Source organism: Anomaloglossus baeobatrachus, chromosome 9 (assembly GCF_048569485.1).
Source record: "Anomaloglossus baeobatrachus isolate aAnoBae1 chromosome 9, aAnoBae1.hap1, whole genome shotgun sequence".
In the NCBI taxonomy this organism is placed as follows: Eukaryota; Metazoa; Chordata; class Amphibia; order Anura; family Aromobatidae; genus Anomaloglossus; species Anomaloglossus baeobatrachus.
This window is the reverse complement of record NC_134361.1, coordinates 116,960,936-116,982,550: the sequence shown is the minus strand read 5'-3', so window position 1 is coordinate 116,982,550 and position 21,615 is coordinate 116,960,936. Positions and strand designations below refer to the sequence as shown.

Below are 21,615 nucleotides of genomic sequence, written 5' to 3'. Positions count from 1 at the left end.
TTTTAAAACTTATTTTTTTACTTTTTTTTTTTATTTTACTAGTCCCCCTAGGGGGCTATTGCGATCAGCATTCCGATCGCTCTGCAGTATCTGCTGATCACAGCTGGAAGGCTGTAAACAGCAGATACGCTGTCTTTCTCTTTTGCTGTGCCCCGGGCACAGCGAAAGTGAAACCAATTCATGTGTAGTACAGGAGTCATCACATGACCCTGTGCTACCATGACAACTATCGGGAGTCACGTGATCGCGTCACGTGACTTCCGGTTTCGGCGGTAAGTAAAACTTTACCGCGATTGCGCTTATAATGGCGCTGTCATGTATTGACAGCGCCATTATAAGGGGTTAATTTGCACGAGCAGATAACGATTCTGCTCGTGCCTAGCAGGCACACATCTCAGCTGTGAAAATCAGCTGAGATGTGTGCCGATCGCGGCATGCTGCCGCCGGAGGACCGCGGGCAGTAAGATTATGTCATTTAGGACGTAATTTTACGGCCCGCGGTCGTTAAGGGGTTAATTGATAGTTGGCTCTCAGCCTATACAGCTTGGAGTAGGACAACATGTATAAAAAGTATCATGTGATCAAAATACTCATTTGCCTAATAATTCTGCACACCGTGTATAGAGCATGGCATGTAATAAAAAGCTGAGCACTGCCATACATGATTGTGTTTGGAGAAGAAATCTAGTGGCTTAATAAGATCTGCTCTTTTCCCCAGAAAGAATCTGTGTAAAGTAGAAGGCTGCTTCCTCCAAGATCTATCCTGCTCAACATCTACGTATGTGAAGAGTTTCAAGCAGAAAAAGCACGAGCTGACCGTACAATTGTACAATCTTTACAACCAGACAATATTTGATCAGAAGGTATATTATGGCAGAACCTTTTCTTGTATATACACCTGTGCCAAAATACCTCCAGTATATTCTGCAGGATTCTGCTTACCACAGAATCCCATCATCTGCCCGTTATTTCTCACTGGTCAGTGCTGTGACAAGTGTTTGGTTGCTGTAGTCATGTACCCAGCCTGTTGGAAATGACATGGAGACCTGGGAAGCACTGGCATGGGCCAGTAAACTATTTTCTTAAAGTTGTATTCTCAAGTTGTCTGTTAAGCATCTCGGAGCTATGCAGTCTTCCTGGTGCTTGTGGGGAAGTTGCTCCTTTTTAAGTGACCAATCTAGGAAGGAGCTTCATTCTCCTAAAACGCATTGTCAGCGTCTGTTCTGAGTGTCTACTGTTATCACTATTTTATATATATATATAACACAGCATGGCTTAGGGTACCGTCACACTTTAGCGACGCAGCAGCGATCCCACCAGCGATCTGACCTGGTCAGGATCGCTGCTGCGTCGCTACATGGTCGCTGGTGAACTGTTAAACAGACAGATCTCACCAGCGACCAGCCAGCAGCGACGTGCAAGTGACACTGCACTTGCACGGAGCCGGCGTCTGGAAGCTGCGGACACTGGTAACTAAGGTAAACATCGGGTATGGTTACCCGATGTTTACCTTAGTTACCAGCTCACACTGCTTAACTTAGCGTGTGCAGGGAGCAGGAGCCGGCACTGGCAGCGTAAGAGCTGCGGAAACTGGTAACGAAGGTAAATATCGGGTAACCACCTTGGTTACCCGATGTTTACCTTGGTTACAGCTTACCGCAGGCTGTCAGACGCCGGCTCCTGCTCCCTGCACATTCAGGATTGTTGCTCTCTCGCTGTCACACACAGCGATGTGTGCTTATCAGCGGGAGAGCAAGAATAAAAAAACGAACCAGGGCTGTGTGTAACGAGCAGCAGGGGCCAGATCGCTGCTCAGTGTCACACACAGCGAGATCGCTAATGAGGTCACAAAAACCGTGACTCAGCAGCGATCTCAGTAGCGATCTCGCTGTGTGTGAAGTACCCCTTAGGGAAGTGAGAGCTGTGATTAAGCGAACTACTGAAACATGGCATGCTGGTTATGGTGCAGGGGCTTGTGATTCTCCAGGACTGATAACAACATCCCAGTCAGGAGCTGTTAGTAAGGAAGGCGAGGTGCTAACTGCTTTATACAAAACAATGGGTTTGAGAGCTGATTGGGATGTTAGGAGTTAACTGTCTTGGTATGTGAGTACTGCATACTCTCAGCTAGAGTTTGGGAGCCCAGCTATATGGAAACCAGCTGTACATTATAAAAGTTCTCATTACAGGAGAATGACAGAAAATAAAAAAGCAAGTCAATTGCAAACTTTATTTTCATGCTGTCTAACTAAAGCAGCTGAATAACACAGATGTGCCAGATAATCACTTGCTTCATGCAACTTAAAGGAAATCTGTCACCAAGTTATTGTCACCTAATCTTAGAGCAGAGGTTCCCAACTCCAGTCCTCAAGGCACACCAACAGTGCATGTTTTCAGGATTTCTTTAGCATTGCATGGGTGTTGGATTCAGCACCTTTGCAGGTGATTAAATTATCACATGTGCAATACTAAGGAAATCCTGAAAACATGCACTGTTTGTGTGCCTTGAGGACTGAAGTAGGGAACCTCTGTCTTAGAGCAACATAATGTAGAGGCAGACCCTGATTTCAGTGAAGTCACTTAAGGCCCAGTCACACACAACGACTTACCAGCGATCCCGAAAACGATGTGACCTGATAGAGATCGCAGGTAAGTCGCTGGGAGGTCGCAGGTGAGATGTCACAGTCAGATCTTACCAGCGATGCAGGAACAATACAGGTCGCAGTAGTGACCTGTATAACGATCTCAGCAGTCACTGTGACCCTGTCACACAGCATCAAACACAGCGATGTGTCCTGCCCAGCAGGACATTGCCTTTTGAAGAAAATGGCCTGGACCATTCTGCAACGACTAGAGATCTCACAGCAGGGGCCTGATCGCTGGTAGGTGTTACACATAACAAGATCACTAACGGGATCGCTACTGCGTCACGGAAACCGTGACTCAGCTGCGATCTCGCAAGCGATCTCGTTATGTGTGACGGTACCTTTACTGAGCTACTTATTGTAGCTTTGATAATCTCCTGCTGATAAAGTAGTGATTTTATCACTAGAATAGTAAAATGCCATGTAGTGCTCCATATTCATGGGCTCTTTATAGCCCCGCCCTCACCACTGGTTGGCAGCTTTCTGCCAATGCACAATGTACACAGCTGCCATTCAGTGGCGTGTGCATTGTTATACAGAGCTCAGCATTTAGAGCACTCTTACATCTGCAGCAGAGAAAAACTTAATTCCTTTTGGCAGCATCCGGTCTTCAGTCACAGGGTTGTGACCCATGTGGCTTTGTCAACACTCAGTATACAGTGGGAAGTGGCTGTAACCATGACCCAGTACTGACTGACTACCCGGCTGTACTGATACAATGCAGAGCTGGCTGTCAGTCAGTGTCAGAGCACAGGTACAGCTGCCGCACTGTATATGGAGCAGTGATGGAAGCCGTGCCTATGACTGAAAGCTGGGAGAATAAAGTTAATTTTCTCCTCGAGAGCTCGGCTTTCATGGGAGCAGCCGGGCAGTTTTAGAATTCTATTAACCTGCAGATTAGCCCATATATAGGGTAATACTGTTGCAAGACATTACAGGTTTCCTTTAACCCCTTCACGACCATGGACGGATATATCCGTCATGGAGCGTGTCCCGTTAAGCCCCGCCCCCTGCCGCGGGCAAGCGGCGGCGGTCGGCACACATATCAGCTGTTTTCAACAGCTGACGTGTGCCTGCTAGCCGCGGGTGGATTCGCTTCCACCCGCGGCCATTAACCCCTTAAATTTTGCTGCCAAAGTCTGGCAGCAAGATCTAAATGCGCGCGGCCATGTTTTTTACTTACCGCCGCCCCCACCGGAAGTCACGTGCGTGATCACGTGACTATCGGTGGTTGCCATCGTAGCACAGGGTCATGTGATGACGCCTGCAGCTATGATGTTTCACTTTCGTTTTCCCTCGGCACGGAGCAGAGGGAAAAAGAAAGTGACTGTATCTGCTGTTTACAGCTGTATAGCTGTGATCAGCAGATAGATAATAGCGATCGGATTGCTGATCGCTATAGCCCCCTAGGGGGACTAGTAAAAAAAAAAACAAAAAAAAAAAACCTAAAAGTTCAAATCACCCCCCTTTTCCCCCCATTGAAAATTAAAGGGTTAAAAAAATAAATTAATACACATTTGGTATTGCCGCTTTCAGAAATGCCCGGTCTATCAAAATATAAAATCAATTAATCTGATTGGTAAACGACGTAGTGGAAAAAAAATTCCAAACGCCAAAATTACATTTTTTTTTTTTGGTCGCCGCAAGTTTTATGCAAAATACAATAACAGGCGATCAAAACGTAGCATCTGCGCAAAAATGATACCATTAGAAACGTCAGCTCGAGACGCAAAAAATAAGCCATCACTGAGCCATAGATCCCAAAAAATAAGAACGTTACGTGTTTCGGAAAATGGCGCAAAATGTGCGCCACTTTTATTGGACAAACTTGTGAATTTTTTTTTAACCCCTTAGATACAAGTAAACCTATACATGTTTGGTGTCTACAAACTCGCACCGACCTCAGGCATCACAGCCACACATCAGTTTTACCATATAGTGAACACCGTGAATAAAATTTCCCAAAACCTATTGTGCCATCGCACTTTTTTTGCAATTTTTCCGCATTTGGAATTTTTTTGCTGTTTTCCAGTACACCATATGGTAAGACTTATGGTTTCATTTAAAAGTACAACTTGTCCCGCAAAAAAACAAGCCCTCATATGGCAAGATTGACGGAAAAATAAAAAAGTTACGGCTCTCGGAAGAAGGGGAGCAAAAAAGAAAAACGCAAAAACGGAAAGTGCCCTGGGGCTGAAGGGGTTAAAGGAATTACACTAATATCGGCTGACATGGAGATGCCATACCTCCTTCCTGCATGTCATTAGGGATAACCCGACTCTTCCAGTATTTTGCTTTTTTGTTTTAATGTTTTATTTTAAATGCTAATTGACTCTTGCTCTTCTTCTTTTAGCTTCCTGAGCATTTGGAAATAACTTGGAATAAAAAGATGAGAAAGACAGCTGGTTACTGTGTTACAGGGCAGAAACGGCAGACGCTGGATCGATATGCCAGAATAGAGCTATCGGAGAAAGTTTGTGACTCTGCAGGTATGTTTCATATTGTGTATACACTATTCACAAAAAGTGAGGAATTTTTGGCTTCGGGTGAAAATTGAGGATGATCCTAAAATGCCCTCTGACCTTTTCAGGTGAACGTAATGTGACCTTCTCTAAACTTCTGAATGCACATTACCATCTGTTCAGTGTGTCAGTACTTTTTGCACAACTTGCTGATCTGTAATAAAACGATCTTAATGGCAAAATTCACAACAGGTGTTTGATCTATGAATCGCCCAATACATTTTGGGGTTCTATTAGAATTGGTATTTAAACAGTTCTCCGTCCTCGTAATGCTGTTCATATTTTGACATCATGAGACTAAGACCACACCTAACAATTGATCAATCGCACCTTGCCATTGTGAGGCTTCAAGCAGGATGTTCTCAGACGGAAGTGGCCACTGAGCTTAGAGCAGCACAGAGTGTCACCAGCAGTTAAGAACAGAGACAGAGAGAGACTAGAAGAGTCACAGAAAGGCAAGAGAAGTGGATGTCCTTTACCAACATCCCACACTGATCACTGCTTCATTGTGAGAAATACCCTGCGGAACCAGATAAATGCCACACAACTCCAGGCACATGGAAGGGAGGTGTGAGGCACTCAAGTGTCACATCAGCCCATTCGAAACTGTTTACGTTAGCGTGATCTGCGTGCTTGACTTCCTGCAAGGGTACCTGACCACACCACCAAGCACAGGCATTAGTCTTGCTGGACGAGGGACCAGTACCCCCTCAGTGCTGTTCACTGATGAAAGTCTGTTAACGAAGGGGAGAAACTATGGCCGCCAATGAAGTTGGGAAAAGTCAAGGACGGTGCTATGCATCAGCCACTGTTGTCGCTAGATGAACCTCTGGTGGTGGTGGTAGTGGGGGTATGTGTCTAGTCAATACAGGACTGCCCTACACTTTGATGGTATATAGACAAGCCCCTGCTTCTTTAATAATATCAAGAATCCAGTCCTTGTGCCTCTGCATGAACAACACAGGTCTAATTTCATGCTCATGGATGACAATGGTCCAGCTCATTGAGGTTGGAGCATTAGGGAACGGCTGCTGGAGACAGAGGCACCTCAAATGCAGTGGCCTGCACTTTCTGCAGACCTCAATCCCTTTGAAAACCTATGGGATCAGCTGAGTCATTGTGAAAAGGCTCAAATCTATCCCAGAAGCTCAATAACCCAAGGGCTGCCCTTCAAGAAGAGTGGGATACCATGCCTCCGCAGGCAATAACTACACTTATGAACAGCAAGAGACATTGTTGTCAAGGTGTAATTGATGCTCAAGGCCAAATTACATAGTTGAGCCATTTATTTTGGGGTTATACCCCCCACTGTTGGCTTTTGTTTCAGTGAACTGTTTGAGATGAGGAAATCACCATTGCGTGCTTCTACTTGAACATTTTATATTTTCTATAAATTCCACCCTGAAAGCCAAATATCCCTACCTTTTTGTGAGTAGTGTTTATAGCTTTACCCTGATATCAGTGTATATAGTAGTTCTATACTTTCTTGTGGTTTAATGGAACCTTTCTTTTGTGTTTAGATCGACTCCGAGATACCGTAATCCATGAAGTTTGTCATGCTGCCACTTGGCTCATTAATGGAGTACGAGATGGGCACGGGCAGTACTGGAAATTTTATGCTCGAAAGGCCTCGCTCATACACCCGGAGTTACCCATGGTGAGCCGGTGTCACACATATGAAATCAATTATAAGTTCACCTACGAATGTTCCCGCTGCAAAAACACGTAAGTGTCAGGCTTATTTGAATGAGTCTTACCATACTCTTGGATTGTGTGTGCATATGACATCTATTCGCCTGCTATATCTGACTCGCCCACCCCAGGGCTTTGGGACACCCGGTGCCGGGCCAGACTAGTCCGGGGGTAGTCAGCGGTGGCAGGGCCCGGTTCTGTGACCCTGGCGGGGTCCACTAATATGACTGCTGGGGATGGTGATTTATAATTAAGTTTATGGAAGATTCGTGACGCCACCTGTGGATTGCGTCTATGGAGCCGCCGCTGCTGGATAGGGCCTCCGGAGCTGATGTAATGGCAGCTGGTATGGTTTCATAAGCACCAACGGTTGCCCCAGGGTACCGCTCCCCACAGGTGGATCGGTACCCTGGGCCAACCGTTGGTGCTTATGAAAGTCTATGCAATGGTGGGGACGGTGCAGGGTATAAAGAACCGACACAAACAAGTCTCTTTACCTTCTTTCCTTTTACTTGGCAACAGTTTAGTCCTGGGAGACCGTCACAGGTGGTAAAGGTGTTACGGTCAGCCTGGAAGTACCTGGGATGATCTCCTTGGCCAGTCGAGTATGAGGCCTACTCCCTGCTCTTTCTCTGCTTCTACAGGACCCTGCAATCTTGGTTTAGCAGTGGCCCTCTTGCTGCTGGGACCTGTGGTACGTCCCTTTCCCCGTGTGGTAGGCTGCACAGGCCCTCTCTGGTGCTTCTCTGCTGGAGCCCACACCGGGCCCCTGTGATGCAGCTGGACCTTCGGGTTCTTTATGGGGCCAGGGGACCTGCAGCCCTCCTGCCCGTCTGATTCGGCTACCGGGGATGGGTTTTACACCTTGGCAACCACAGACTCCGACGTCTGATGTTTTGTTGCGTGCTCTTCTGATGCGAACAGGTTCTGACCCGTCCTCCTCTAGCGTCTTCTCTACGTGCCTCGCTACGGCTCCTGCTTTCCTGGGTTGAGCTCACCTAGCTCCACACCCCAGCTCACAAGACAGTAATACTCAGCTCCTCTCTCCTTGAACTTCCCTCACAGACTACCTAACTCCTCCCCCAGGTCAGAGCTTAAGGAAGTGCTCCCTGGAACTCCAGGTTTAGAGCTCCCTCTGCTGGCCTGAGGGAGAAATGGTGTTGACTGTTGGTACTTACTGGCCACTAGACTTCCCCAATTACCTCCAGGCTCAGCATTAACCCTTTGGAGGGGCAACACTGTTGTGGCGACCAGATGCTGGGGCGCCACATATCTGTCTATTTCTTATCTCAGTTTGATAATTAAAGAATAAGGCGACAACTTATTTTTGTTGCTAAACGCTTTCCTAACATTCTCTATACATTGACAATACAGGACAAGGAGGCCCCGCAAATTGCTATACATATACGATGTGGTGATGGATCAGGTTCAGAAGCAGTTCACGTGTTGTGCCTAATAGTAACAGTGACATGTAGATGACGAGGGTGAAGGGGCCTCCTCTGTCACTTCATCAGTGATGATTTTCCAGGTTACACAGCTACAATGTAATACACTGAAACTACACTGTCAGGTCCCCTCTGCCCTCCAGCCCAGCAGGATTGATTCCTGTATACCCAAATTCCTTCCCTAACCAGCCCTGTATAATGCTATTCACGAATACCAATGTTTAAAAAAGGGACTTATAAACCTCACTGTTCCTATGCTAATCAGGCTTGTGACTAGTCACAGAAGTCATTAATTCCCCAGGCTAGTCCTCCCTCTTTCCGTGTGATCACACCCCTGTGGACGTTATAACATGATTTCACAAGTCCGTGTCACGCTCAGCTCCTGGAAATCATGCTCACTGCTCATTTCGGCAGTGTCAGTGCACCTTAGAAGCCAGGTGTACGCTTCCCGGCTTCATTAGGTGCACCGCACATGACCAGAAGTTCAGAAGAAGTGTACATGAGCCGTCTACTGAACTTGCAGTCCTGCACATTGTGCCCAATGAAGCTGGGAAGCGTATACCTGGCTTCAAAGGCATACGGATGCGGACAAAATTAGCCGTTTGCAAGTGTGAGATTTCCGGGATCTGGCAGTGACGCCAATTTATTGAAATCATATTTTCCTGCTCACAGGGGTGTTATCACATGGAAAGAGGGAAGACTAATCAGGGTAACTAACGCCCTTGCGACTGGTCACAGGCCTAATTGGCATAGGGACAGCAAAGTTTAGAAGTCAATTTTTTAAACATTCATATTAGTGAATAGCATTGTACAGGTCTGGTCAGGGAGGGATGTGGGCATACAGGTATCAATGCTGCTGCGTTGGAGGGCATAGGGGGACCTGAGAGCTTCCCTTTTAAAGGGCTTGTCTGTGCTTGGGACAGAAGTTTGCAGTCTCTTCCCTCTGCAATCAGGCAGTCACAAGACCACATGTATGTCATTTGCTGTCTCATGCGGAATAGACTCTCCATTCTGTGTATTTGCTTCCAATGAGTGAAGCTGAATGAATCTAGTCAGCACGTGATCACATTGACAAATACTGCTCTCATTAGGTAATAGGGGCAGCATGCGCTCACTCTGGCACGTAGCATGACTGCAGACATTTGTCCCTAGTCTGGACAACCCCTCTAAGACATATATGGGAAGGAGTTCACCAGTCCTCTTCTTTCTTACCTGTTTTCTTTGTTACTATTTTGTCTGTTTTTTATGAAGAACAGATGCCAGAAGCGTTCAGATCCCAATGAAATCATTATCATAGTTACTTAGGTTGAAAAAAGCCCTCGGTCCATCTATTTCAACCTTCCTCCACCAATTATACATTTTGTCACTAAATCATTTATAACAGACAACGTTGTGAGCACTGAGGAAATCATCCAGCCCTTTTATAAAAGCTGTTATAGTATCTGCCATTACTACCTCTTGTGGTCGACAATTCCACAGTCTGACTGCTCTAACTGTAAAGAACCCTTTCCTATTTTGCTGCCGGAATCGCTTTTCTTCCACTCAGTGTATGCCCCCTGGTCCTTAGTATTGTCTTTGGAAGGAATAAATTATGTGCCAGTCCTATATATTGACCACACATGTATTTATACATATAAATGAGATCTATATCCTCATCTCATTTATCCTATCCTATGTATATATTTGTCCTCTGAGACGTCTTTCTTCTTAGCTAAACAAATCTATCTTTTCCAACCTGTCATCATATGTGAGGCCTTCCAATCCTTGTAGTAGTCTAGTTGCCGCCTTTGAACTGAACTCTTTGAACTTTTGAATGTCCTTTTTAAGATGTGGATCCCATATTCCAGATGTGGCCTTACAAGTGATTATAGAGGGGTTTATATCCACGATGAGCTTGTTGGTGTGCACTGTACATTTACGTCTCAGGTTTAATGATATAGGTGTCGTGCTGCTGTAAAATTGTATAATCCTGTTGATGTTACATAACTCATTTATTTCTAATTCTCCATCTCCTCACAGAATTGGACGTCACTCAAAGTCTCTAGACACGGAGAAGTTTGTCTGCGCTTTATGTAAGGGAAAACTCGTCCTACAGACCACCACCCGCAAAGATGGAAGCTCCTCTGTTAATCAACTTACTCCATTTGCCAAATTTGTTAAAGAGAATTATGGGTCTGCAAAGAAAGACCAAGCTGGGATGAGCCATGCAGAAGTGATGCGGAAACTCAGTGCGGATTTTTCCACCAAAGCAAAAATTTCCAGTTAAATTTCTGGTGAATGTGAATCTGTCCACATGTGGAATCCCGTCTTCGTAACAAAATGTCGATCTACTTAGATTAATTTAAGATTGTTGGTAAATGAGCTTTTTAAGCCTTCTGTGAGTCTTTAGTTTCTTTTTATGTTTTTTTTTGTATGTCTATTTTTGTATACATTTAATAAAATATTTTTTTAGAAGCCTTGTAAATTTTTGTATATCCTGATAAACTTGGCCCAAACGATTGGTGATGGATCTCAATTTATAAGCAATGTATGGCAGTGTTGCAGTTTAGAATTCTTGTATTCCATGTCTGTGTGTATCTTGGTGCTGTTATATTCTTTAGTGTTGACAACATTTTTGGATAGACAGAATTCTGTATCTTATATTTACGAGCTGCATTCGTGCCCGAGGATTGCACCAAAACCCTCGGTACCTCTCCTGAGTTGAGAGAGACAGCTGCATAGACGTTCATGCTTTCTCTCAGATCAGGAGAGTCGCCGATGATTGCAATGCGGTCCTCGGGCTGGTAGTACCGGTAATAAAACAGGCAGACTGCAGTGTAGGACTCAGAGTGGTGAGCCGGATTACGAGAGAACAGCGTGAATATTCTTTTAATTAGCCATGTGCTTGCTCAGCACAATCATCTTTCTTTGTCGCTCCATTGGGAGACCCAGACAATTGGGTGTATAGCTTCTGCCTCCGGAGGCCACACAAAGTATTACACTTTAAAAAGTGTAACCCCTCCCCTCTGCCTATACACCCTCCCGTGCATCACGGGCTCCTCAGTTTTATGCTTTGTGTGGAAGGAGGCACACATCCACTCATGCATTCTCAACTTAGTTATGTCGGTTGGAAGAAAAGAGGGCCCCCACGGGGCCCCCGGCATGTTCCCTTCTCACCCCACTATGTCGGCGGTGCTGTTAAGGTTGAGGTACCCATTGCGGGTACAAAGGCCGGAGCCTCATGCTGTTTTCCTTCACCATCCCTTAGTGGCTCTGGGAGAAGTGGGATCCTGACCGGTCATCCATTCACTGGGACCGGGCTCCCTCCGCAGCCCCTGTGGGAATCTGCTGGACAGGAGTCTATTCATCCTCAGGGACCGGGCCCTGCATCTATAAGGTACTCTGTGTCCCCATGGGGACTGTGCATGGAGCGCCTTCTTCCCGGACGCTGCAGCAGCTGCTGATTTGTGAAGACCGGCGGACTTCCGCGCCTGCTTGTCGGCCGCGGTCTTAAATTTAGTCCCCGGCTTCATCGCGGCCTAGTAGCAAAAATCCCGCCCCGGGCCTGCCTGTCAGGGGTAAGGGTGGGACGGCCGGCCTGACGTCGGCTGTGAGGGCCGGAGCATCCTGTATGTTTCCTCCCCCCTCACTGATCACTGTGGGGACCCCAGATTCCCGCACTTTTCTAGCACTGCCCACGGCTCCACTCCTCCCCTGAGAGCTCCGGCAGCCATGTTTTTGGCATTCTGCCGGTGGAGGATTATCAGAGAAGAGCTCTGCAGCTCTGGGAGACCTAAGGCAGGGAATCTGGAGGACACACACTCCGCTTTTTTAGCGGTCGGTCAGCCACACCGGTCACCCGGTGCTGGTCCCCCCCAGGGTGCCGGAATAGATACGTATTTATATACATATTTCTGTTCGGTCGGGCTGTATACCCCTTCCCATATACCCTCAGTGATCACTCTCCTAGGAGACAACAGCATGTCGTCCACAAGGAGCAAAGGTGCTAAGGCACAGGGTTTTTTTGTGACCTGTACCTCTTGTGCGGCTATGTTACCTGCGGGTTCCACCTACCCTCACTGTGAGCAATGCTCGACCCCTGTTTCGCTTGCTCAGCCGGAGCCTCGGTCACTAGTGGGCCCCTCGGCTCATGTAGACCCCCCTGCTCCCCCTGTCCAGGCGGCAGGGACAGAGTTTGCTGCGTTTGCTGAGAAACTCTCTAAGTCACTTTCATAATCCATGGCTCAGTCTATGGACAAATGGTCTGCCAAGCTGCTAGAAGCTTTGCAGTCCAGACCGGTCCTTATACAGGCCCCGGTCCCCGTTAGCTCGTCGCCTCCAGGCCCCTCTCAGTCCGCGCCGCAGCGCGCTCCCAGGTTGGGCCCTAGGTCCCACGCGGAGGACTCCTGCCCGGACCTCAGTCCAAGACAGACTAAGCGGGCCCGCTGGGAATCTTCTCCGACTTCTTCACGCTGCTCGGGTTCCCAGCTCGAGGACTCTCTGGAGGATGAGGCGGACGTCGCAGCTCAGGGCTCTGAACCTGACGTTGCCCTCAATCTTGATACACCTGAAGGGGACGCCTTAGTAAATGATCTTATCTCGTCCATCAACCAGGTGTTAGATCTGTCTCCCCCGCCTCCACCTGTAGAGGAGTCGGCTTCTCAGCAGGAGAAACACCAGTTTCGGTTCCCCAAACGTACACGGAGTGCGTTTTTCGATCACTCTAACTTCAGAGATGCTGTCCAGAAGCCCAGAGCGGTTCCGGACAAGCGCTTTACTAAGCGCCTTACTGACACACGTTACCCCTTCCCCTATGACGTAGTTAAGGGTTGGGCTCAGTGTCCCAAGGTGGATCCTCCAGTCTCTAGATTGGCGGCTAGATCTGTGGTATCGGTGGCAGATGGCTCATCGCTAAAGGATGCCACTGACAGGCAGATAGAGCTCCTGGTGAAATCCATCTATGAAGCCACGGGCGCGTCTTTTGCCCCGGCCTTTGCAGCCGTGTGGGCACTACAAGCTATCTCAGCTTGTCTGGCTGAGATTAATGCGGTTACACGTAATTCTGCTCCGCAGGTTGCATCTTTGACCTCTCAGGCGTCAGCTTTTTCTTCCTACGCCATGAACGCAGTCCTAGATTCTGCTAGCCGTACAGCGGTGGCATCCGCCAATTCTGTGGCAGTCCGCAGGGCCATGTGGCTGCGCGAATGGAAGGCAGACTCGGCCTCCAAGAGGTTCTTAACCGGTTTGCCGTTTTCTGGCGAACGATTGGATGAGATTATTAAGGAATCCAAGGGAAAGGACTCCTCCTTACCCCAGTCCAAACCTAAGAAACCTCAGCAACGGAAAATTCAATCGAGGTTTCGGTCCTTTCGTCCCTCCGCCAAGTCCCAATCCGCTTCGTCCAGCAGGCCGGAGAAAGGCCAGAGGAACTCCTATGCGTGGCGGTCTAAGTCACGCCCCCAAAAGGCCGCCGGAGGTGTTGAGGATAAAGAATTGAGTATCCAAAAATACTTAATTCAGCCATTTCATAGACTCAGTTATATAGTTCAGTAGATGTGAACTAACACACATATTTGTGAATGCTTTTGTTTCTTACTAACATGTATATATGTATATTGCATATTCAGTGTATTTTCCTTAAACTCAGTATATACTAGGATATATATGTATAGCTTGAATATGGCCACCATTTCCTGGTTTACACCCAAGACAGATGGACAAAGAGAAATTCCTGGATCCTAGACTGACCAATCAACGGAGAATATGTAGATCTCTCTACGTCATGAAGCCCTGACTTACGATACTTGATTGGACTAAAACTTTTGTTCACACCCCCTTACTGTTTGGTCTAGAGTCTCTTTCAAACAATAAAGAACACACTTGGTTAAGAGCCCGTCATGGAGATAGATGTAACTGACTTGCTGTGCAGTTATTTTTCATTCTCGTGTGCACCCATGACATTTTAATTAGAAGCAGCAGCAGCCGGATATCAAGAGATCCTTTGAGTCTCATCATCATCGTCATTCTGACCTTGACAGTTGGCGCCCAACGTGGGGCAACCGAGAAGAGTGAGTCAGAGCTTCCACTTTCCGGACGTCTGGGGCTACTCCACAAGTATCCAGGTGTTGCTCGATATCGAGGACTTGATCACCCTCCGTTTCACGGTAAGAACATCATATACATTGTGTGTGCTGTTTTACCTGTGGATCGAGACACCTGGCGAAAGTGGGTGGTCACTAGTCCGGAGAATGGTAGTGCACCGGAGACCTAACGGTGTGACTGTCACTCGCCGGTGGGCTAGAAGGACCCAGCTCCCATAGGGGCTAGGGGTAGGTTGTAAAGTATCCGGCTGTCTGTAATTAGAAATGGGGTGTTTTCTTGAGTAGCTGTTTATTTGTATATAAGTGTATGGTTAATCAAGCTTGTGATTTCTCTGTTTGGTTCTCGGAGAGTTAATTGCCTGTAGTTTTTCCTTCTTCGCTGTGAACAAAGGGAGAAGGGGGGTCTGGTTAAGCCCAGGGATATCCATGACAGTCTTTCTATTGAGAACAAGGAATGCGAGAGGGGGGAGCACATCCTTACATTCTTACACTCAGAGGAAGCAAAAAGGTGGGGGCTATATGTCCACCAGCTGCTTGAGGCAGAGCGGAGATCAAGTTACACAGCTCGGTCTCTGCTGTCTCTTAGCTAAGAAACAGGGGGGGGGGGGTAAAACAGCGCAGCTCTTTGGAGCGAGGAGAGAGGGGGGGGTCAGTGGGCTGCAGCCTTTGTATCCTAAAGCAAGCAGAGTTGTAATGATTTGAAAGAAAGACAAGTGTTATCTTGGTTTGGATTTGAGAGAAATTAACTAGTTTATGCGTTTTTCAGCATTTTGTAATCGTTGGTTTGTTTTTGGAACAGAGAGATAAGGGAATTGGCGTGTCCCCCAGTGTTTTATATATATATATAAAATACATCGATTCTTGTGTTAATAGCCGGAAATAGGAACACGTGGAGAACGGTATTAGTATCCACGTGTTGGACGCTGAAAAAGTGCGTCCGCTTACACGGGAAAGAGGGGGAGGGATTCCGGTGGTGGAGAAAAGTGTTTTGAACCAGCGTATTCCCCTGAGTATTAACTCATGCACTGCTATGTGAGACGCCGGAAAAATAGGAACGTACGAGGAACGGTATTGTATTCGTACGTTGGACGTCGCAGTATGTCCTTATTGCATAGTAGGGAAGCGGGAAGAGGGTTCAGTTGGATGTGGCCAATCCAGCTAGAGCACTGTATACTCTGTTCAAGAAGAGATTGTTTTTAGTAGGAGCTGAGAACGCTGTCGCCCTAGTTACAAAAAACGGAAAAAATATAAAAGATTGCAAAAAGTTGTGTAATATCGTTGGACTACCACTAGATGGCAGGCTGCAACCCATGTATTGAAGTTCAGATTAATCTGTAGTGAGTTTATAATGAAGAACAAAGACCTCATTCACTGTCTGTTGCTGTTTGTAGAATCACTAAATGTGTTTCTCTAGCGGTGCCTTATTGTTTTTCTCTAGAAGTCATTATATCTGGTGCTAATCATATCTCTCCTTTGTATGCTGAAATGCAAATTTACAGGCACCAAAAGTATCCCTAGTTTACTACGTAGTTCCAGCCACTCCCAGTACACCCAGGGAGTCACAACATGGATGCTACACCCGGAAGTCAGGTGCCTGGAACTTCCTGTGGCAGCCGTCTTGCTACACCCACTGATGGCAGTACACCTCATAAGCCACACCCCTCGCAATGGCTCTTTGTTCAAAGCTCTCCACCCATCCCCGGTGGGAGGTGTTCTCTGGTATATATGACTAACACATTTGAATAAGTATAAATTGTATATTTGTTTACTCAGTTATCCCATAAGTGCAAGTCAAAGATAAGTAAGTGAAACTTTTACATAATTTTCTGTTCACATAAAATCAATTGGTATTTTAGAAGTCCTGCAGTATTATATCATAAAATAAAATAGAGGAAGGTAAATATATATATATATATATATATATATATATATATATATATATCTTTGTACTGTGTTAGTTAATTTAAAACAAAAATTGTAAACGACTTACCCCTACTGATGTCAAAATGTATCAAATCCATTTGTAAAAAAGGAATTAGAAAAAATGTGTAATGCATTCAATGTAGATATGGGTAATGAATGTGTTCCCTGCTACGTCTTTGTTATAACAAAGGATGAGTTTTTTTCCTTCTTCCTCTCTCACTTTTAAGAAATAAGAGACAGGGATGGAATGTGTCTTGATGGAATGTGTCTCTCTCCAATAGTGACGTGAGTTTGGTTTAACCCTTAGAGTTCAGGATTTCCCATTTTTAGTTTGCTGTTTATACCTGAATAGGGAATATTAAATTTTATGGGATGTGCGATATAATTTGTGTTGTTTTGTGTTTAATGGCGATTTATTTGAACAATATATTTTTATTTTGTGACTCTATCACCTTTTCTGTTTTTACGATTATTTCTAAACCATTCATATATTTTTTGCCAGTTAGTCGCCCAGTCACAGCTGTCATTTCATCATGTCTCAGTCGTTTCTACTATGAAAGGTTTTTCTTTTCTTTATGGATACAGTGTTTATTGTAAAGTTTTAAAATTTCCCAGTAATGTATATTGTTGTGAGATATACGTTATTTTCAGTGTTTGTTCTTTTTAGGTTTTAGTATGTGGCTAATTTATTACCTGCTGTTTTATCTTTTCTTTTAGGGAATACCAGTATAAAAATGCTGAATTTTGCCATATTGGTAAATAAACAATTAAACAAGGGGGGAATAAGGTATTAATTATATTCTCCAGTTTCTTGGAGGGCGCAGCAGGCATATTAGATAGGTTTTGAAGTTGACCTTGGTTTTGAAGCTGACCTGTTTCCCATAGGTTATGTTTATTAGATTACTATGGGGTATATCTGTTAACTGAAATAGGAAAGTCTTGTCTTATATGTTTATTTGTTTATTTATTTGTTTGTTTATTTATTAAGTATTCTCAGTCATGTGAAGTATAGATGACCACTAACTGTATTATGATCAGAGATGAAGTTATAAGAATGATCTAATGTATATTTTTAAGTTTTTGTTTTTATAGATGAAACCAGATGGTGGTCGATTCTGCACTGGATATGTTGCTGTTTACACCACATGAGGTAGATCTAAATTCGACCACTCCCTCCGATCCTATTGATACAGGAGACAGTGATGCATTAATGCCTCTCTTGATGGGTAGAACAGGAGTGGGTAAGAGTCTTTAGAGGTGTATGTAGGTTGTAGATTTTTTCCTGTTGTCAAATGAATTAGGTATGCCGAAAAGAAAGTCTAGATCTGAGCTGATGGATTCGGATGGAGATCCTTGCACAGGTGCAGCTGACCAAGAAGCAGTGAACGGGCCTAGAGTTGAGAGTCTTTCACCAATACCGACCATGCCTTGGTGACATTGGTCACGTCAGTGACTTCTGTTACTCCTTGTGTTCTTACATCCCTACAGGAACAAGCGATACAACAAGGAATGGAGTGTGACATGCAGGGAGCCAGCTGAATGAGGAAGGTCTGTGGATAAAGGGTGGTAAGCTTTCTCTGCCATGAGAGCTCTTCTTAATGATGGCCCAGGTAACATCTGTGAAAGACAATTGTCAGCGTGTGCTTTGGTGACACCGGGTTCAGTACCCAGGTGGGCAGATTCACCCAGTCTTGTGAGACAAGTGCCTAGAACGAAGTGAGAAAAAACTGTAAAGAGTCCGTAGAAACACCCTGCACCTGCTCTACCCATTCTTAGAGACTGCAAACTGATTATAGATGTATATCATGAGCACGTTGTATGCAAGTCTGTGCGTGTTGTGTAAATTTCTTTCCAGGTTTGGTCAGAGGCATTCCAGTGCAGAAAACGACATTATTGTTGAGAAGCACATGAAGGTGGTATGTAAAGAAAAATGTGTTTACAAAAAGTGTATATTTTATAGGAAAGTGGAAACTAGTAAATCGTGTATAAAATGTATATGTTTTGTTTTCTTTTTGCAATAAGCAGGTCTTTATGTAAGATGTTTTTTGGTTTAGCATAGGCATGTATATTTTTATATAATTGACTGAATAGTGTGCTAAACAGGTGTATTCTCCAATTCCAGATCTTAAATCAGAGCTATTAGCATATGGTCTCCAGTCAGGAGACTGATTGATCCTAAAGGACAAGCGAGAAAGAGCCATGAGTCAACACTAGAGGAGCTGATCCAACCACAGAAACATCTATGGATCCACACCTCGCATTGCAGAAGGGTTAATCAACCAGAGCTGCACTGAGTGTTCTGCTCATACTTATCCTTTTCAGAAAACCCTGTACAGTTTTAGACCAGTCTTGCCAGAACAGTTAGAAGAGAGGACTTAGAGAACCTTGAGACATGGGAAAGTCCAACTACAAAGGGTGAGGACTCGCCTAGGAGTCCTTGGTCTCAAACTGGTGAAGAAAACCCCTTTCCCCTTTCCGCCCATGTTTCAACGTTCAGTTAGGCAGGTTTTTCAACAGATCTTTCTACCTCTCTTCCTAAGGGAACACAGTACCCTTAGTTTTTAGAAATGGCAGAAGTAAGTCTTTAGGGGGGACTGTTGAGGATAAAGAATTGAGTATCCAAAAATACTTAATTCAGCCATTTCATAGACTCAGTTATATAGTTCAGTAGATGTGAACTAACACACATATTTGTGAATGCTTTTGTTTCTTACTAACATGTATATATGTATATTGCATATTCAGTGTATTTTCCTTAAACTCAGTATATACTAGGATATATATGTATAGCTTGAATATGGCCACCATTTCCTGGTTTACACCCAAGACAGATGGACAAAGAGAAATTCCTGGATCCTAGACTGACCAATCAACGGAGAATATGTAGATCTCTCTACGTCATGAAGCCCTGACTTACGATACTTGATTGGACTAAAACTTTTGTTCACACCCCCTTACTGTTTGGTCTAGAGTCTCTTTCAAACAATAAAGAACACACTTGGTTAAGAGCCCGTCATGGAGATAGATGTAACTGACTTGCTGTGCAGTTATTTTTCATTCTCGTGTGCACCCATGACATTTTAATTAGAAGCAGCAGCAGCCGGATATCAAGAGATCCTTTGAGTCTCATCATCATCGTCATTCTGACCTTGACAGAGGCGCTGCCTCCAAGGCGGCCTCCTCATGACTCTCGGCATCCCCGAACCGCATCCTCGGTCGGTGGCAGGCTCTCCCGCTTTTGCGACGCCTGGTGGCCACATGTTCAAGACCGATGGGTGAGAGACATTCTGTCTCACGGTTACAGGATAGAGTTCAGCTCTCGTCCTCAGACTCGTTTCTTCAGAACCTCTCCGCCCCCCGCTCGGGCCGACGCACTTTTTCAGGCAGTGGTCACCCTGAAGACAGAGGGAGTTGTGATCCCTGTTCCCCCTCAGGAACATGGTCGCAGCTTTTACTCCAACTTGTTCGTGGTGCCAAAGAAGGACGGATCATTCCGTCCCGTTCTGGACCTCAAACTGCTCAACAGACATGTGAGCACCAGACGGTTTCGGATGGAATCTCTCCGCTCGGTCATCTCCTCGATGTCACAAAGAGACTTCCTAGCATCGATCGACATCAAGGATGCTTATCTCCATGTGCCGATCGTACCCGAACATCAACGCTTCTTGCGTTTCGCCATCGGGGACGAACACCTTCAGTTCGTGGCATTGCCTTTTGGCCTGGCGACAGCCCCACGGGTGTTCACCAAAGTCATGGCATCCGTTGTGGCGGTCCTACACTCTCAGGGCCACTCGGTGATTCCCTACTTAGACGATCTCCTAGTCAGGGCACCTTCTCGGGTGGCGTGTCAGCACAGCCTTACAGTCGCTCTGGCGACTCTCCAGCAGTTCGGGTGGATAATCAACTTCCCAAAATCCCAGTTGACACCGACCCAATCACTGACTTACCTCGAGATGGAGTTTCATACACAGTCAGCGGTAGTCAAGCTACCGCTGGACAAACAGCTTTCCCTGCAGGCAGGGGTGCAATCTCTTCTTCGGGGTCAGTCATACCCCTTGAGGCGCCTCATGCACTTCCTGGGGAAGATGGTGGCAGCGATGGAGGCAGTGCCGTTCGCGCAATTCCATCTGCGGCCACTCCAATGGTTCATTCTCCGCAAATGGGACAGGAGGTCGACTTCCCTCTACAGGAACGTCTCTCTGTCCCTTGCAACCAAGACGTCTCTTCAGTGGTGGCTCCTTCCCAATTCTCTAAGGTCCCGGCCTTCATGGCACGGTCTCAGGATCACAGAGCTCTGGCGGCGGACGCATTAGTTCAGGATTGGTCGCAGTTTCGACTTTTTTTTGCCTGAAGAGCTGGACATCCTCATCTTTTGCATTATTTTGGGCTGTGGCAGTGCCTGTCCGTGCTCCAGGACGAAATCAAGACTGAGCTTTTTCCACGGTGAGCTGATTCATACTATTGAGCAGTTTCGACTGCCTTATGTATTTCCTCCTCTGGCGATGCTGCCCAGAGTGTTACGCAAGATCAGGTCCGACTGTCGTTGCGCCATTCTCGTCGCTCCAGATTGGCCGAGGCGATCGTGGTACCCGGATCTGTGGCATCTCACGGTGGGTCAACCGTGGGCGCTTCCAGACCGCCCAGACTTGCTGTCACAAGGGCCGTTTTTCCATCTGAATTCTGTGGCCCTCAACCTGACTGTGTGGCCATTGAGTCCTGGCTCCTAGCGTCTTCAGGATTACACACTCCGAAGAGTGTCGGAGCTTGCAGCGCTGTCAGGCAAAGCCCCCTTCCTGGTTTTTCACCAGGATAAGGTGGTTCTGCGTCCTGTCCCGGAATTTCTCCCTAAGGTGGTATCCCCTTTTCATCTCAATCAGGATATCTCCTTACCTTCATTTTGCCCTAATCCAATTCACCAATGTGAAAAGGATTTGCACTCTTTGGATCTGGTGAGAGCACTCCGGTTCTACGTGTCTCGCACGGCGCCTCTGCGTCGTTCAGATGCGCTCTTGTCCTTGTCGCTGGCCAGCGTAAGAGTTCGCAGGCTTCCAAGTCAACCTTGGCTCGGTGGATCAAGGAACCGATTTTTGAAGCCTACCGTTCTTCTGGGCTTCCGCTTCCTTCAGGGCTAAAAGCCCATTCTACCAGAGCCGTGGGTGCGCCCTGGGCATTGCGGCACCGGGCTACGGCTCAGCAGGTGTGTCAGGCAGCTACCTGGTCTAGTCTACACACTTTCACGAAACACTATCAGGTGCATACCTATGCTTCGGCAGACGCCAGTCTAGGTAGGCGAGTCCTTCAGGCGGCG

At 46.2% G+C, this 21,615-nt stretch overlaps 1 protein-coding gene across 2 annotated transcripts in view; it reads left to right on the top strand.

The window, feature by feature from the left end:
• GCNA (germ cell nuclear acidic peptidase) overlaps positions 1–10,681 on the top strand; it is a 73,006-nt gene extending 62,325 nt beyond the window's left edge. For both annotated transcript variants that reach the window (XM_075322740.1, XM_075322739.1), the window contains exons 9-12: positions 719–863; positions 4,999–5,134; positions 6,688–6,892; positions 10,324–10,681. In XM_075322740.1, coding sequence (XP_075178855.1) covers positions 719–863; positions 4,999–5,134; positions 6,688–6,892; positions 10,324–10,570 — 733 coding nt within the window. In that variant the 3' untranslated portion in view covers positions 10,571–10,681. The remainder of the gene's footprint in view (positions 1–718; positions 864–4,998; positions 5,135–6,687; positions 6,893–10,323) is intronic.
• Positions 10,682–21,615: the final 10,934 nt, after the last annotated feature.